This window comes from Channa argus, chromosome 15 (genome assembly GCF_033026475.1).
Source record: "Channa argus isolate prfri chromosome 15, Channa argus male v1.0, whole genome shotgun sequence".
Taxonomy (NCBI): Eukaryota; Metazoa; Chordata; class Actinopteri; order Anabantiformes; family Channidae; genus Channa; species Channa argus.
The window spans coordinates 6,379,924-6,397,720 of record NC_090211.1 but is presented as its reverse complement, the minus strand read 5'-3'; the positions used below and the strand labels follow the sequence as shown (position 1 = coordinate 6,397,720).

General features: G+C 39.3%; 3 protein-coding genes across 3 annotated transcripts; all 3 read right to left on the bottom strand.

Moving 5' to 3' along the window:
• Positions 1-118: 118 nt before the first annotated feature.
• ifi35 (interferon-induced protein 35) lies at positions 119-6,402 on the bottom strand. The gene is made up of 10 exons (XM_067475908.1): positions 6,339-6,402; positions 5,961-5,987; positions 5,563-5,643; positions 4,767-4,931; positions 4,471-4,581; positions 4,250-4,394; positions 1,704-1,813; positions 1,410-1,593; positions 1,014-1,117; positions 119-928 (listed from the first exon to the last, which is right to left on the bottom strand). The coding sequence occupies exons 2-10, from the start codon at positions 5,973-5,975 to the stop codon at positions 722-724; spliced, it is 1,122 nt and encodes a 373-aa protein (XP_067332009.1). The 5' UTR covers positions 5,976-5,987; positions 6,339-6,402; the 3' UTR covers positions 119-721.
• A 1,174-nt stretch (positions 6,403-7,576) lies between these two features.
• Positions 7,577-10,779, bottom strand: rpl27 (ribosomal protein L27). Its single transcript, XM_067475910.1, has 5 exons — positions 10,699-10,779; positions 10,071-10,153; positions 9,524-9,693; positions 8,118-8,228; positions 7,577-7,661 (listed from the first exon to the last, which is right to left on the bottom strand). Exons 2-5 carry the CDS (start codon positions 10,149-10,151, stop codon positions 7,613-7,615), a joined length of 411 nt encoding a protein of 136 aa, XP_067332011.1. The 5' UTR covers positions 10,152-10,153; positions 10,699-10,779; the 3' UTR covers positions 7,577-7,612.
• A 731-nt stretch (positions 10,780-11,510) lies between these two features.
• Positions 11,511-17,035, bottom strand: rundc1 (RUN domain containing 1). The gene is made up of 5 exons (XM_067475966.1): positions 16,188-17,035; positions 15,050-15,208; positions 14,363-14,561; positions 14,172-14,261; positions 11,511-13,771 (listed from the first exon to the last, which is right to left on the bottom strand). Exons 1-5 carry the CDS (start codon positions 16,665-16,667, stop codon positions 12,909-12,911), a joined length of 1,791 nt encoding a protein of 596 aa, XP_067332067.1. The 5' UTR covers positions 16,668-17,035; the 3' UTR covers positions 11,511-12,908.
• Positions 17,036-17,797: the final 762 nt, after the last annotated feature.

The window sequence follows — 17,797 nt, the reverse complement described above, 5'->3', positions numbered from 1 at the left end:
TTTATTTTTACCTAAAATATGCAAATATATCAAACTATGGTTACTACTTGTGCTCAAATTATACTGCTTTGGAAGTACAATTATATCTTTTATATTAATTATAGATTTTTTCCCCAGGTTCATTTCAGCATATTTATTTGAAGGTGAACAAATAAAAGATGAACAAAATGCCATTTATACATTGTCTTTTCTAATGCAATGTAATAATATTTTACCACACATAGAAACCATTAACAAATGAATCAGTACTATGTATAAAACACAAATTCCAATCCAGCCTTGAGACCGAATGGTCACCTGTCCAGAATGTTCCCCACTGTTTGCCCAGTGACAGCTGAGGTTGTCTCTAGCACCCCCCCCCACAATGCTTAACAGGAGAAGTCATTTGAATATTGAGTGGATGAATGGAAATTCCAACACTTAGTTATCTTAAGACTGCAAATGAGATAAGAATTTAATGAATTTATATATTTTAAATTACACAGAAAACACCCACTTTCCTCATCCAAGAATTGAAGTTTTCTAATTCTTAGATTACATTTATGTATAATACATAAAAAATCATACTATGATATAAATTTATCACAAGATACTGTATATGAGAACAGAATATAAAACTAAAACTCGTTTGCAGGGAGGACCCTGCTTGTTCATCAGACAAACGGTTATCCCCCTGAACCTAAGGAGTTTGTTTTAAAACAATGTATAATGAATTTACAGCCTACTTCTCCTCTGTTTTTGGGGAGATGCCTTTAAACACTGCTGAGGTCTGTTCACCAATTGGGTTGTAGAGGAAAGCTTCAATTTCTCCCCCACCATTGCTGTTTTTCTGGAAGTGTATTTCAAGCAGATCCTGCAGGATGTCTCGGTCCATGACGTCTGGAATTCCTGTCAGCAGCACTGTGCGAGAGCTCATCGACATCTTGGTCTGGAAGAAAAATGCCATAGAAAACTGTTTAAATTTCTGTTATAAAGAGTGCATGCCTCACTGACACAAAGAGCCAAAGGCTTACCTTTAGGTTAGTAATATTTCCATTTAGAAAAGGAGTCGCTCTCACTCTGTGCTTTTCTTTTAGCATCACTTCATGGTATTCTTTATCCGTCAAATGTCTGGCAACTAAGAAAAGTAGAAAGTATATCAGATGGCCAAAATGGAGTCTTAACAATAAACTTTACAGTAAAAGAAAAAAAACATGATGTTGCCTTTGATTTCTTCAGTTCTTGTTCACATACATAGTTTAAAACCTGGATATTATACTGTAATTACAAATATTTGTGTAATGTTAACCGTCGTTTGCAGTGTTCCCAACAGCATCCAAAAAGAACTCCACTGAATCCTTACTGAACTACTTCAACTGTATTTCTCGTTTTAATCTCAGTAATATATGTTCAGATCAGAGAGTGCTCACTGTTATTCTCCAAAAATGTAATAACCACGGTCCCAGTGTCGGTCAGCATTTCACAATCTTCCACCTCTCCGCCTCCGTTTTTGCTCTTGGAGAAGTGGATCTCCAACCTGTTCAGCATGGTCTCGGTGTCCATCTTTGGCAGATTGGAGAGTAATATGCGTCGAGGACAAATCTCAGAGTCGATCTGCAGGAGCGAGATAAGCATGTTAGACCACTTAAAAGAAAGTATTCTGCACCTGAATGAGCATGAGGAGAACAAAAAGATTGAGATTAGGTTCATTCAGTCTGTCGTACCTCCACCAGTGTTGGCACCATCAGCTGAACTGGCCTGGCCTCCACAGTGATGCGGCACTCTTCTCCCAGACCCACTCGATGCGTCTTTAAGCGCAGGATGTTCTGGGCCACTGATGACAGAAGGAAAGCAGAGCCATTCAAATATTTAAGCCATTGGCATAATCAGTCAAACATTAAATAAACATGACAATACTTCCCATGCAGAGAATGTAGCAGAGAATTTGCTTAAAAGTGAGTGACCATAAGAGCCATAAGTCAGCAGCTTCCAGAGCTCTGTGTGTCAACGGATTCCTGATGATTTATATGAAACTCAAAATATGTTATTCCAGATTTAACGATGAGGATATTAAGGTTTTTGCACGGGGAGAAAAACTAACAGATGTATTGACTTTGCATTGTGTCATGAAGGGCATCTGACGTAAAACACACGCCAAATTAAACAAGTGAATCATGACTTCCGCACCAAATCTGACTTCCATCCTGCATCGGTCAGGGCCTGGGTTAACAACCCTGTTGACCTACAGGGTGCCGGTGGAAATTGAGCTACTGTTGGTCAAAGGAGAGGAGGAAGGTGTGTCCGTAGGCAGAGAGAGAAGAGCAAAACTAAGAATGTAGGACTGACGGTAGAGACTTTGAAAGTTGGGACTATGACAGCGAAGGCTAGAGAGTTGATTGACATGATGCAGAGAAGGAAGGTGGATAAACTGTGTGTCCAGGAGACCAGGTGGAAAGGTAGCAAGGCTAGAAGCTTAGGATCAGGGTTTAAGTTGTTTTACCATGGGTCAGATAGGAGGAGAAATGGAGTAGGAGTTATCCTGAAAGAGAAGTTTGTGAGGTGAAAATAGTCTCAGACTGCTTGAGGAGTCTGAAGCTGGAAATGCAAGGTGTGATGTTCAGTGTTGTTAGTGGTTATGCCCCACAGGTAGGATGAGAGTTAAAAGAGAAGGAGAAATTCTGGAGTGAGTTAGATGAAGTGATGCAGAGCATCACCGGAGGTGAGAGAGTGGTGATTGGTGCAGATTTCAATGGGCATGTAGGTGAAGGGAACAGAGGTGATGAGAATGTGATGGGCAGGTTTGGTCTTCAGGACAGGAACGCAGAAGGTCAGATGGTGGTAGACTTTGCAAAGAGGATGGAAATGGATGTAGTGAAAACTTTCTTCCAGAAGAGGCAGGAACATAGGGTGACGTATAAGAAAATAGAAGCACTCAGGTGGACTACATCTTGTGTAGACGTTGTAATCTGAAAAAGACCAGTGACTGGAAATTATTGTAGGGGAGAGTGTAGCCAGACAACACAGGATAGTGGTGTGTAAAATAACTCTGTGATGAGGAAGATGAAGAGGACAAAAGCAGAGCAGATGACAAAGTGGTGGAAGTTGAAAAAGGAAGAATGATGTGTAGTTTTCAGGCAGGAGTTGAGACAGACTCTGGGTGGTCAGGAGGTGCTTCCAGATCCACTGCAGCTAATGTGATCAGGGAGACGGGTAGGAGGGTCCTCAGTGTGTCATCGGGAAAGAGGAAAGTGTTCAAGGAGACTTGGTGGTGGAACGAGGAAGTTCAGGAGTTTATACAGAGAAAGAGGTTAGCTAAGAAGAAGTGGGACACTGAGAGGACTGAAGAGAGTAAACAGGAGTACAGGGAGATGCAGCATAAAGGCCAAACACAGAGCATATGAGGACTTGTATTCTAGGTTGGACACTAAAGAGGGAGAGGTGGATTTCTACAGGTTGGCCAGACAAAGAGATAGATATAGGAAGGATGTGCAGCAGGTTAGTGTGATTAAAGATGAGGATGGAAATGTACTGACAGGTGCCAGGAGTGTGATGGGAAGATGGAAGGAGTAGCAGGTAGCAGAGCTTAACATGTTGAGGTTCTCTTTGGGAGTGAAGAGGATGGACAGGATCAGGAATGAGGACATCAGAGGGACAGCTCATGTTAGATGTTTTGGAGATAAAGTCAGAGAGGCCAGATTGAGGTGGTTTGGACATGTTCAGAGGAGAAACTGTGACTATATCGGTAGAAGGATGCTGAGGTTGGAGCTGCCAGGCAGGAGGTCTAGAGGAAGATCAAAGAGGAGATTTATGGATGTAGTGAGAGAGGACATGAAGTTAGTTGGTGTCAGAGAAGAGGATGCAGAGGACAGAGTTAGATGGAGGCACATGATTCACTGTGGCGACACCCGTCAGAGAACAGCCGAAAGGAAAAGAAGAAGAAAAAAGGATGAGAGTTTTCACCAATCAACTCATTCCCAACAAGTGCACTGAGTCTCTCTACACATCATTTATAAAACTATTTGCAGATTATTCAAGGAAAAAGTTAACTTGAGCCACAAGGGCAAAACAAACTATTACAGGTAAAAAATTAAGTGTCAGTGGTTTTGTCTTATTTTCGTATTTGGTTTTATTGCTTTTTGTCTGGCCACTCACTAAGAACTCTTGTATTTTAGCACCTTGTATTTCTGAAACATGCAACAGTAATAAAGAGGAATCGCACTGTATTGGGGGCAGCAAGCTGGTATAACTCTGTGACAGAACACAAACTCACCATCTTCCTCCTCGAACGTAACCAGCGCTGTTCCCTCAGCCATTGGGTAGACTATATGTGATTTCATTTGAAACCTTTGCTTGTCGGCTGCATCTAGCGTCAACCCGGTGAAGACGAGCTCCTTTTCTGGCACAGCAGAGAACACCTGAAATCCAAAGCTACACGGTTACTGGCTGCGACAGGGACCAGGCTGCAGGAGACCGTGTGTGAGATTGACGTACTTCACTCTGTTCTCTCAGATGCTGGTTTGTGGCCTCTTCCTCCTCCAGGGCTGCCTGAGCTCTCTGGATCTGCCCCACCAGATCGGTTAGCTCCTCTTTTAGACACCTTAGCTTTGCCTGGAAGACAGAAATTCTCACATCTGCTCAACAGTACCTGTACCCTTTTAAATATGTTATGTTTTTATTTAAGGCTAATCACAAATTTTTAGGTATAATGCACAGTCAGCGATGTTAGAAACTCCGCACAGTTGGAGCTCACACATCCCTCTGAGAGTAAGAGAGGTGGGACTAAGGACACATGCCTTCTCATTTCCAATCTGCTCCTTGTAGGACTGCTGGTCCACTGCTATGGTCTTGGCCAGTTTCTCAGCCCGTTTTTTAAACTGCTGAGCCAGGTTCCGCTGCTCGTCTGTGGCATTACACAGCTCATTGTGTTCCTGCAACAGCTGATCATATTGTTTCTGTAGATACAGAAACAAGGTTGCGTCCATTAGTGCTGCAACTAACATTAAAGTCAATATTGAATAAACACTTGATCAATACAAAAGGCAGCCCAGAGTCCAGTAAGACATTCTTTAGAACTCTAGTTGTGTCTGACCTGCATGGCATTTTGTTTCAAACTGCAGAGGACCACATACACTAAAATTGGAATCTCAACATTTTAAAAATCTTAACAAATAAATGAATCCTCTAGCTGCAGATTAACTTGCTGTTGATGGCATTACAGATATTAATGCCACAGTACCATCATTCATTGTCCTGCTGAATGCTAAAATTTTGTCCAGTGAGCTATGGCTGAATTTGAGCACACAGAAGGCTGCTGTCAGCTTTCATTTCATCTATTTTAGACCTTTAAATTGCTTTATATTGTGCAGTATTTGATGATGTCCTGACATATTTTTGATCACTTATTACATTTGGTTGGCTCTCAACACTGTACACTAATGTGACTTGTGGCCAAAAAGATATTGTTGAATTGTACTCATAATTATATATATTGTTACAGCTATAATGTTGTGATATAGTTTTAATATAGCAGTATAGTGTATAAGCCATATTACAGTATAGGATAAATCAGACATTTCATTGCACCTTGTACTTGGCGATCAAAGCCTTGGTTCCCTCCAGTGTGTCCTGGGATTGTTGTACGTTGTCCACCACCAGAGAGAAATCCTTCAACACAAAGTCACACAATTCTCAATCCAACTGTGAAAAAGTGGATGATAACACCTACAATACCAACTAAAAATGTTCAATTCACTGTTATGATCAATCAGAATCCTCCATGTATAAACCAGAGAAGGTGAGAATTTATAGACATTTTATAAAAATAAGTTAGTAATCTAGTACTATTAGTATAATGCAACAAATTACAACCTGTATTTCTGTAGTTCAGAGAAAATGCCTGTAATACAAATCAAACTGCTACATTTTGTAAAACCTTGTGTATGTTGTACAATATAACGAAGAAAATCAAAATGACGCCTCACCTCATCTGAAGACATAGTGAAAGTAGCCTGCAAAAATTCATAAACTATTAGACAATAGGTTTCACATCTTGTCAACTTAAAAGACAGCTTCATCTGTACTTACTGAAACCTACATAGTACTAACAAAAACAGTGTGCAAAAAACACATAAAACAAATATTAAACCCCTTAAACCGATATCACTTATGGTGTATAATCTGTAGGCCCTGCGTTCAGGAAAAACATCTATAAAAACAGAAATCTTGTAAATAAGTCAACTTCTCCAAAACTGTTTAACAAAAAGGTTCAAATTACACTATACTGTTATACTAATATTGTCTTTAAATAAAAATAAATAAACTGTCGTTTTTCTTTACACAGCAGCTGAGACTGAACTCACCTCCTTTCGACGATCACTGGTCTGTAATCAGTTTCTTTCACTTTCTGTTTCTCAGCAGCAGTGGCACCTGAATTTCTCCTTTTCTCCACCAGGGGGCGCTGCAAAACTGGAAACTGTCCATTGCTATAATAGGCTACATCAATGGAAGCCTTAGAGGAGGTGCTCATCAAATTAGCATGTGGATGCCTAAATACCTCTTATTTTAATTATGACAATTCATTATTTTGGTAAAAAATATAATACAATCTTTTAAGCTTTTCCTTTCCCAATATTCTCAAGCACAGTAAGTTTAATAAAGTATTCAGATTTTCTTTTATGTCCTTTAATATTTGAAGCACTAATTCAAACAAAGTATTTATTTTCTGAAACTCCATGTGATTATACAACGTCTTAACTTTGTTTTTGAAGGTATGTTTAGTTTTATTGTTGTGGGGGAAGTCAATTGTAAACATTCTATTTTTTTGCACATGTATATACATTTTTTATTTCAATACCATGTGGAAGCCTTATAACAAGATACATTGATTTTGGAGTACAATACTGTCCTATTAGTAAAATGTAGTAATACCTCATTACCATGGAATATAAGCGGTTTAATCCAATAAAAGTACATAGTGGTTATTTAAATACTCCTTGAAGGCACCAATCATGTTTTTGTAGATCCTATTTATACTCTACTTGCAGTTACACCTGACATTCTTGTCATTTTTGGAAACTATTATGTACAACCATTTAAAAAAGAAATCAAGACTCAAACCTGCAATGTATGTATAAGTATGTATTTTAGCAGTACTTCACAAACTGCAATACAGAAGGTTGTCAGCAGAAATATATTTCACCAAAGGTCGTGTTTTCCTTTCAGCTGTTCCCTCTCAGGTGTCACCACAGCAAATTATGTGCCTCCACCTAACTCTGTCCTCTGCATCCTCTTCTCTGACACCAACTAACTTCATTACCTCACTACATCCATAAACCTCCTACCAATATATTCACAGTTTCTCTTCTGAACATGTCCAAACCACCTTATTCTGGCCTGTCTGACTTTATTCCTGAAACATCTAACATTAGCTGTCCCTCTGATGTCCTCATTCCTGATCCTGTCAATCCTCATCACTCCCAAAGAGAACCTCAACATCTTAAGCTCTGCTACCTCCAGCTCTGCCTCATGTCTTTTCTACATTTCACCAAATGTATGTTGTGCCAAACAAAAAAAAAAAAAAAACACGACTCAATCAAAATCTATTTTAAACATTTATTTGAGAAATGAGGGGAATTTAGAATCTGAGCTTCTGGAAGAACCACTTGTTCTTGCCCGTCTTGTACCTGGTAACGAAAAAACAAATTAATACATTTTTTAACAAATGAGTACAAAATTTTGCTATAAAACAGTTAACTGCCTCAAAGATCTACAACTAGTCAGAACCACCAGCACATACACACTTCAACAAGCAGCAATATGATTTTTTTTTAAATCAGTAATGAAATTAATACAGTATTTTTAAAACACATTTATCCAATAAAACCAAAATCATGACAATCTAAAAGTTGACACCAGTTTGATTCAAATAAATTTTCTTCCAGAAAAAGGCTGTATACAATCTCATATTCTGCTCATAACTGTTTCTTTTTGCTGGTATTTACAACTAAACAAACTTAAATTTGTAAAAACCATATACATTTATTAATTATGTTCGGCTTAAGCGCTCTAAAACCTTATCAATGACTAAATTGTCTTAAAAAGAAAAAACATGGCGTGTCTATAATGGACAGGAAATTCACCTCTCCTCAAACTTGATCTTGGCCTCCCGCCTAGCTTTACGCTTGAGAGCTGGATCCCTAAAGACATCCTTGTTGACAACAGTTTTGTCCAAAGGAATATCCACTGAGTATCTGAAAGAAAAAAAAGGGAGCAACAATTAAAAGCCATTTAAACCTGTCTGCGTTATTTCAATTTTCTTTAAAGTTCATCAACAAAGTAAAAAGAGCCATGCAACTGAGTAGCCGGACAGCAACAGAAACTGAGTACTACTCAGATTTATGTAAGGCTTCCTGTATGACAAACTGGACGCAAGAGCCTAACCTCTCATGGAACCAAAACAGTACAGCTCATAGCTGGACATTTCTTTCCTGAATCCTTGTTACTATGACAGCCAACATGTAAAAATCTAAAACATAAAATTCTGACATACTATTCCCTTATATCCAATTCAGTTCAAACACCTCATTTATTATTCTCAAACTCAACTGTGGGAGACAACAACAGCCGACCATATATGAAAAGACGGTACAAATACAGCTGAGTCATGAAGCGTGAACAATGATGTTCAGATAATTGATAATTTCTGCAAGATAGCTTTATTATCTCCTGTCCTAAATAAAACTGTTTTACAGCACCAGGTAGAATAACCAGAAATTACACATACAAACTCATTTCAGACTTATGTAAAATAAGTAAAAGTGTGTCCCAAATCCATACAGGAGAGTTAGAACATGGGTTACTTTTTGACTGTGCTGTCAATAAAGATTACTGTTTGAAATAAAATAACATCTCATAGTTAGAAAAAACATATCAGCTATCCCTTTGTGTCAGTTTCACATCCAACAACACTAACAATTCCTTTGGGATCAAATGTTGATGCGTTTCTTGTATACTGCTATAATAATTACAGTAATATGGACAATACAAACTCATAATGTATTATATTTACTAAAGCTTTTAATTACATTGCACTGTAACCACTGAATAATACAGAAATATACAGTCTACATTTTAACAGAAATGTTATGGCAAATGTTTTATTAGGCAATGCTGTAGTTCTAACTACAACAATAGGGTCTGACAGAGGCAGGAATTTGCCACTGAACATAGAATATTGCCAGCCTCATCTTTTTCACAGACTGGATGTTTCTTTACATAATGCACAAAGAGTGTCATAGTACGTAGCCCCAATCATCATCATCATAATATTACAGGACTTTTTGTATTTTCCTCCCTCCCAACACTTTCTATATTATATAAAACAAACACATTTTGCTTTCTCAAATTATGTAAAACATTTCATTTATTCCCATACAACCTTAAGGTTACCATCTGTCTATAGATTGTCAAGCATTACTACAGCCTAATACACAACTACAATAACATATCCACTCACGAGAAATAATTCTTAGTGCTGGACACTGACCTGGTGGGCATGAGGTGGTTGTAGTTGAACACCTTCACAAAGGCCTTGATCTTGGACCTCTTGGCAATCTTCTTCTTGCCCATGGTGGTGGTCACCTTACGGGGGTAGCGGTCAATGCCTGCGACCAGAGCATGGCTATAAGGACGGTCAGTGGTGCCATCATCAATGTTCTGCAAGATGATAAATAATGCAATGTCATAAAGGTCCTACATATCCAATTACAGCAGGTTGACTTGACTTAAAAATGGCCACCTGTTTTGATGTTAGACCAAGTGGAAAAGGCACTAAAGCCAGCACATATAAATTTGAGTTTACAGTGAAGGACAGACAACAGATATGCATAAATATTCTGGTTGTATAAACATAACAAGAATTAGAAGGCTAACTGTTGAGAACAATCCCGGCAGCAAACATTAAGAATGTGGGAAAACTATTTAACCAGATGTCATTTGCAGGAGAGTGCGTTTTGCAAATGTCTGTCTCCAAGATTGTATTTTGCGGACTCATTAATGTGATTCGCTAAAATCCAATCAGAGCCAGTTTTTACCTTGACGATAACAGCTTTACGTCCGGCGTAGCGTCCAGCTAGGACCATCACCACCTTCCCAGGCTTCATGAACTTGCCCATTTCTGCAACAAAAGAAACTTTTTTTTAAACTTTTGTAATAAAGAGAAATTTCACACATGTGGAGAAACATTACCGATGTGAACCAAACAAAGTTGAAGTGAACAGGGTGATTTTCTTTACGAGTTCGGCTCGACATTTGTGCCTGGCTAAATTAGCATTAGCCTCCACGTCTGTACTAATTTCCAGAGCTAAAACTATTTTGACAGCCACACACATCGCGGTGATGGTTGCTGTGGAGAGTCTACTTTATATTTACGCTAAATATAACACGGCACACTATAACTACACAAAATAAGCCCCCATAGCAGACACCTCTAAGTGGAAAATGTCTACATCAAGGAAGCTGCCATGTTGAAATGAGCGATACGGAGCCGAAACACTTGCAGTAATTATTAATTTTCCTCATTTACCAATGAAAAATACACCCAAATAACAGACACAACGTAATTAAAGGAATGAATGTCTTAAGTGTGGTATAATAAAAAATAAGAATTAGATCAGATTTGGAGTGATGGTTGAAGATTGTTTGAAGGGAAATAGCACTCACTGATGCTGTTCTACGGCCACCGCTAACAGGAAAGGAAGTCCTGAAGGTTTCAGTGAACTTTGACCCCCCCCTTCAAACACGTCACTTCCGGATGTAAATTTCGTTCCGTAAACAGTTCAATCTGTTTTAAATTTATATTTTGTATTCGCTTGAAAGAATAATATCCGTTTATCTTACTATGAGAATGCAGACTCGCTTATCTATGTGATAGTATCTGCAGCATTGTATAGTGAGCTTGGTGAAGTAACGTTAAGGCTATGTTAACTATTCTATACACTTGTAGTTTTATCTGCAATAATTTATAAACTGCTCATATAGTTGTATGAAAAACTTCGCTTCTTCCACAAAATGTTCCAAACAAATTACTTTATCACATCTACATATTACACCAACCGTTCAACTTTTATTTCATGATTTATCCAGCTGTAATGTCTTTTTATGTTTGTTTTTGCAATGTTTAAAAAAAATATCAACACAAGAAAATACAGCTATGATTTTAGTTGTTTTGTAGTAAATTTCATATCAAAAAGTTTATTGAATATTTCTAAAATGATCAGCAGTTATCCAAAGGGATTTGAGCATCTCACTAGACCCTTTTTGTAGAAAAAAAAATACAGTTTCCAGAATTCTGTAAATAATGGGCTTTATTGTTTACCATTGAGCTAGCATGAAGCACTAAAATGTACATTTTAAATGCAATGGTGAAGACTCAAAGACCACAGCAGTTTAATTTATTATGTTTAATTTGTTTACAGCTCTAGATGTGCAATAAACATTAGGTAAAAAAAAAAAAAAAAAAAACTCCACTAGTCTTTTAACATAGTTTGTGTGATTAAAGGAATGAAATAAAAATAACAAACAGCACATTTTAATGAACTGTTGTTCCCAGACCAAACAAATTACAGCAGCTACTTTAGTGTTGAGATAAAATATGCTTTTCAAATAATAAATAAATGTCTTTTACACAAATCACAACATAACAAAAAAATAACAGAATGGGATACCAGTAAGATAAATACAGCACATTATATTCCAAACATAGCCTAAAATATAGAACACAAATTACCTATAATGAAAAATAAACAAGATAAAATCTGGTGCACTCATGTCACAAAGGGCACCAAAAAGCAATTAACTTTTCATCTCAGGAAGTAAAAATGTATCGATGTTTTATTTGCACAGACACGTGAGAGGTGGGAACCAGGAACAGCACATACAAACTAATTAATAGCATCTATGGTTTGTACATTCAGTATATAAAGATACTGTACATGCAACTCAGCTGTCACAGGAAGATACAAAATATATATGAAAAACAAACTGGAAAAGAAATCTAGACCTTTTATGAGCTACAATCATGTCCAGTATAAGCTATGATGTGAAGAAATAAATTCCTATTGTATATTATCAACTCCACTTGGAATAGGAAAAAAGCAGTGGTTCATACAGGGTCAAAAAGGTTTTCACATAACTGAAACACATCATGCAACAACTGAGGTTTTAAATGGAGAGTGCTATAAATAAGCTGCATATTTGTAGGCAAATGCTTTAACTTCTCATTTTGCCAGTACACCGTAATAATGTTTCATTTCAAGTTCACCTGAGAGCTGCCATTTTACTTTACGATCAAGCAGTTTGCTACGTATTATCTACTACCTACATAATACATTCCATAAAAGAATAATGATGCTGTTCAAGCAAGCTCTTATTAGTGTGAGGAATCCACAGTATCAAAAAGCGTTTCTGGTCATCCCCTTTCTTCCCAGATTGTCTCAATGGCAACCACATGACAGTACTGATGACTGCACAAATCCATCTGCTGCATAGGTCAGGGCACTATCATCTACATGGGAATGACTCCATACTGTATAATAAACACAGGATGTAAAGGTCAGGAAGGCTTTACTAAAGATGAGGTAATCCCAATTCTAAGGCATGTTTACAGTAAAAGTAGCATTGTCTTCTTTTTGGCATCTTAAATATATGCTTGCTTGTGGTGCACACAACATAACCATCCCTGCATGCACTGAAATCACATATTTTCAATTTCACTTTAAATAATGGCTGCTTACATAACCTTATGTAGGTTACATGCTTGAAGCAAAAAGTCGTGTTTTTGGTCCTGAATGATGGGTAAGAGTAGTGTAGCCAATAGAATACTGGATTTCCAAGAGAGAAGTTTTTCTACTTTACATAGAATTTTTGCCTCCTCAGAAAGCGTCCTTGATGTTCTTTAGCTGCCGAACAGCAAGATCTACTGGTAGATTGAATTTGAGGTGGCTGAGGCGGCCCAGAATACGCAGGGCTCCCTCAAAGCCAGTTTGAGCCATGTAGCTCCAGGACTGGTAGTGTGGGTGTACCAGAGTCCCTGACTTACACAGCAGGTTCAGCCACGACACCAGCCGCTGCTCATTCAGGGCCATGCACACCAGAGCTTTGAACTCTGTATCCGGTCCTCGCTTGTAGCGTCCGTGCTCATTTAGCACAGTGTGAATGGCCCACAGCAGAGACTGTTTAGGGGTCACAGTCACTGGGCCGCCCCCTACAGGCAAGCTGAAGGATTGTGAAAGTTGGCGGGCTGGTGACTCCACAAAAGCCTTCCCATTTTTGGAGTGGTAGTACTTAACAAAGAGTTCCCATGGGTGCATGGACTTGGTAGCTGGTCTATAAGGCAGCAGGCACGAGATTGGTGCAAGCACCAGACTCATTGTCTGGGAGGGCAAAAAGAGACCATGAGCCAACAAGCCTTTCAGAGCAATCGCCAGTTCCTTCCTCACAGATGTTGTCAGCTCATCTCGGGGCCCCAGCGCTGAGTTGCTGGTGTAGTTGACAACATGTTCGAGGGAGGGCTGTCTGCGGGAACCTAATACTCGCACCTTCTCTACAGCTGCTTCCAGCTGCTGCAACAGGGGCCCGTAGTCCTGCCCGGCCGACTCCTGGGGCCACATGTTGTGGGGGACGTGGCCAGCTGCGCAACCAAACTGACTCGCAGCGAAGATCTGCAGCACAGCAAGAGCCTTCTGGATCAACTGTAAGCCTGTCTCTCGCATCTTCTGTGCCTGTTCAGGGTCCACTGCATTGAGACAAGGAAAATCATCAGGATATATTTTTACTGGAGAGCAACACTGCCTTTTAGATGTACAGATTATGCCAAATTTTAACCCTGAATTTATAAACCAGACTAATTATAGAAGTCACATTTTCTTAGGCCAAATTTCCCATGTGTTGTGAAAATATCTCTCATTAACTGTAATGAACTTGTTTTAATATTCAAGCAGTATCATATTTTGTGGCTAAACTGAAGAATGGACTGAAAATGCTATGAAACTGAACTAAACTCCAAAACAGATTCTACATTTTGCATTCTCCAACTCGCTCTGGCCAAATATATCAATTTACTCCAGTGTTCACCGAATTCTGCATTTGACTCTCATAGAAGATGAACATTACAAATTGGATATATATTGACTGACCTTTCTTCTTCACCCCTGGTGTTCTGGCATTAGTCCCTGCTGCCTGTGGCTGAGAGCTGCCATCTGACAACAAAGGATTCCCCACCTCATCTTTTAGAAGAAAACGAAAAGGTTATTCATTAAAAAAAAGAAATAAAACTGCTAACAAACATGCTAACAAAACATCTCATACTGAATATAAGCTTGCATACCCTGGATGAAGTTAATGAACATTTCCAGGTCTCTGATCTGGGTTTTGAGCTGCTCCACCAGCTGCTCTTTTACTCTGGCTGGGTTCACTATCTGAGCAATGGCAGCATCCACTCTTTGCCTCAGCTCTTCAGGTGACAAGTTCCCAATGTCGTCATTCAGGTTCACATCCAGCTTTTTGATCAACTCATCAATGATGACCTAAAAAATATCAGTCAGGTTAACGATAAATATCCTGATCTTTAGCATTTGAATGCTCCACTGTGTTCACCAAGTAGATTCCAGCTTCCCAGCTTTTCAATCACAACATAACGTCATATTAGCAACGTTTTTTAATTTTCAATGCAGCAGATGAAAAGAAAGAGTAGCATTAATACTGACAGAATAAACCCTGCAAGATTTTAATAACTGATGTTTGACTTTTTACACATGATCTGAACCAGGTAAACACCATGCTATGTTCTCAGCATACCAAACAGGCAGCCGCAGTTAATTTAACAAAACCTTGTAGATTACATCTGTTTGTGTCTCTCACTAAGGCTGTTGTAATAATTATTTTATCTTAGATACCAGAGTAAATAAAATGATTAATGCTTGATTAGAAAACCTATTACCCATATCATACATTACAAAGAAGTGAACCCAGTTCCAAAGGCAAATGTCGTATTTTCACATTTCCACATGCCCACCTTCTGCCTCTCCATGACAACAGACTGTGGCAGTGAATCATAGCTTCCCTCCTGATAGGCGAAGCGCTCCAGATCATCCAGCTGTGTCTTTAGCTGGAAAATTAGATCTTTCTGTTTTTCCCTCTGAGCCTCCAGGCGCTCCCTCTTCTCCCTCTCACTCTAGCAGGAGAAACGCACACAATGATGTTGACGTTAGTGAGTGGCCATAGCAACATTAATGTAAACTAGGTTGTGTATCATTGCACGGGGGGAGGTACTGTGCAAAAATGTTTTAATAAAATTCCCTGTATTCATGTTATAACAGTGTTTGTCTGTAGAATTACACATGCCAAACTCTGAAAGAGATCAAGCATCATACTCACCAGATCCCCCTGAATAAAGCATGCAACAAAGGGAGATATAAACCAAAAAAGACATTCAGGTGTGCTATAGGATACGCAGAAATGATATATCACATGCTTACAATACGTTCATGAGGCCATGGCTTTACTGAAGAGTAAATGCACAGTAAGCAATGGCAGGAAACAAAGCAGGTTGCTCCCACACCACTGTGTACACAGAGGCCTTCATTAAACAGGCCAGAGGCATTTTCATTGAGCCTGCACCTGTGTGAGTCACACAGTTGTGGCAGAAAGGAACATTTTCCACCACAGATAAGAGATCCCTGGGTGCAGCGGTGTGACGCAACAGGTACGCTTTAATCGGTTTAAAATCAGAAACGTCACATCCATGGCTGAGGTGAACGTGATCAGGTCTGACACCGCTTACAGCCACTGTGCATGAGTGTAAAACTATCTTTATATGCCTGAAATTATTATCTGTGTACTTGAGGGAGTACAGTGTCAATCTTTGTGTCCAAAAGCTCATGCACATGGTCCACGAATGTGAGCTTCTATATGCAGCGAGTGTTTGAAAGTCACAGACATCAGTTAAAAAAACTGACCACAAACAGAGACATAAAGTAGCCACAAATCCACTGTATGTTGTCACCTTTACCCTGGGTGCTTCATAGATTAAACAGGTGTGCCTACCTAAATCAGCATGAGCTGTAATTCCCATTGTTTTCTGTTTCATCTTTTCCATGATATGCAGTAAGAATGTGTTGGCTCATGTTGCTTGCAATTTGAGGTGACCTCACCGAGTTTTCCAGATGTTTGGCATCCTGAGCTCTGCAGCCCACAACATGCGGGCAGCCCCTGAAGGCGAACTCCTCCAGCTCGGCCAGCATCCTCTCCTTCTCATCGCTCTGGGCGTGAACTATCTGCTTCAGTCGGAACTGCACCTGAGCAAAGTGCGAGGTGAGGGCGAGCAAAGAAGAGTTCAACAAGTCCTGCTCCTCTTCCAGCTTCTTCAGCCGGGCAGCCATTTCCTCCTCGCTGGCCGAGGACGAGCCTCTCTGCCTCGGCTGCCCAGCGCTCCTGCTCTCGTCCTCGGGACTTGCCACGGCGCCGACCGGTGCCCATCGCTCTCCTGCGCCTGCAAAAACACCCTCGCTGTCCGAGGCTGACAGCTCCTCTGTGGACATATTGCGAGACGGAGCGTACAGCAGCTGTGTACTGCACGACGTCGCCAGTTTAATGTCTCTTTCTACCAGGTGATAAATGTAATTTTCAGGCATAAACCAGCAGTGATCACCGCGAGAGAAACAGGTGTATCGCCATCTTGGGAAGAAGGTTTAATACGTCAGAACTAAAAGGGAGAAACGTCAAGTTGACCGGAGTTAATGAGGAACATTCCGGACGTGATGTAGTTTGTATTCAAAATAAAAGCGTCTTGTTACAGACAGGTCCAAAGTACAATATATGTTTAAAAAAACAAACCCAGTGGTAGAAGTACTGGTTTAAGTATATCGATGCCTGATATAATTGAAAGTAGCGAACCCACTAATACATTAAAGCGGTAAAATAAATGAAAAATCCTTTTAAAGGTTTTAAGGTTAAAATGTTCAGGGATAATGTGCCTGGTTGCATCTGATGCAAAATTCTAATGTGAAAAAATATAAATAAAAACCACCTTAAATTTAATAATAAAATTTGATCTATTAATAATGACAGTGATTTTTTTTTTTATTGTGCTGTATTACAGCAGGTACCTACAACCTTGTTACTCCGCAGGAGGTGGTACCTGGGTGGTAAATCAGAATTAGGGGGTTGGCAGACCCCAGGTCACCCTTCCGGCCCCGCCTCTGCTGGGCCAGGCCAAATGTTACCTGGTACCAACCTGGATGAAAATTCGTTTTACTAGTCCACCACTGAAATCGTCCGTAATTCAGGGTTTTATTTTAAATGGTTTAGCCGGATGTTTAATGTATTACTATAGCATACCTTTACGTTGCTCACAAATGGGTATAGAAAGCATGACGTCAAAAAAGGCTCAAACAATACAGTTTCATAATTTTCCCATTCATCAAGAGTCTAATCAGCGGTGAAGTGAATGATGATTAAGTGGTTAGGTATAAAATAAAATTTTCACTTTTTCATAATTAATGTTTGAGCAAAATCTACTGTTACAGCATTAGAGTGCCAGATTACAGTGATGGTAAACTGATTTGGTCAAGCCATAAAAATATGTTTTTGAATAAAATATACCTATAAAAATGAAAACAAAACTGCCTTGAAGCAGTCTTGTTTCAAGGCTTCAAATACAATATGAGTCTGTACAGTATTCAAATTATTGTAATAGCATATTATTATTTACACGATCTGGCCACAAGATGAAAGATGGAGGATCCATGAATGTTGATAACGG

Bases quoted from the DNA above. Each gene is read 5' to 3' on its own strand.
- ifi35 (XM_067475908.1), bottom strand. The intron at 1,118-1,409 runs GTGAGCACTCTC...TACTTTTCTTAG, and splicing joins TACATTTTTGGAGAATAACA to TTGCCAGACATTTGACGGAT. The intron at 929-1,013 runs GTAAGCCTTTGG...TTTTTCTTCCAG, and splicing joins GAAATATTACTAACCTAAAG to ACCAAGATGTCGATGAGCTC.
- rpl27 (XM_067475910.1), bottom strand. From the start codon at position 10,151: ATGGGCAAGTTCATGAAGCCTGGGAAGGTGGTGATGGTCCTAGCTGGA. The intron at 9,694-10,070 runs GTAAAAACTGGC...ATCATCTTGCAG, and splicing joins GTAAAGCTGTTATCGTCAAG to AACATTGATGATGGCACCAC. The intron at 8,229-9,523 runs GTCAGTGTCCAG...TTTTTCTTTCAG, and splicing joins AACCACCTCATGCCCACCAG to ATACTCAGTGGATATTCCTT.
- rundc1 (XM_067475966.1), bottom strand. From the start codon at position 16,667: ATGCCTGAAAATTACATTTATCACCTGGTAGAAAGAGACATTAAACTG. The intron at 14,262-14,362 runs GTATGCAAGCTT...TTCTTCTAAAAG, and splicing joins GTTCATTAACTTCATCCAGG to ATGAGGTGGGGAATCCTTTG. The intron at 13,772-14,171 runs GTCAGTCAATAT...GTCTCAATGCAG, and splicing joins ACCAGGGGTGAAGAAGAAAG to TGGACCCTGAACAGGCACAG.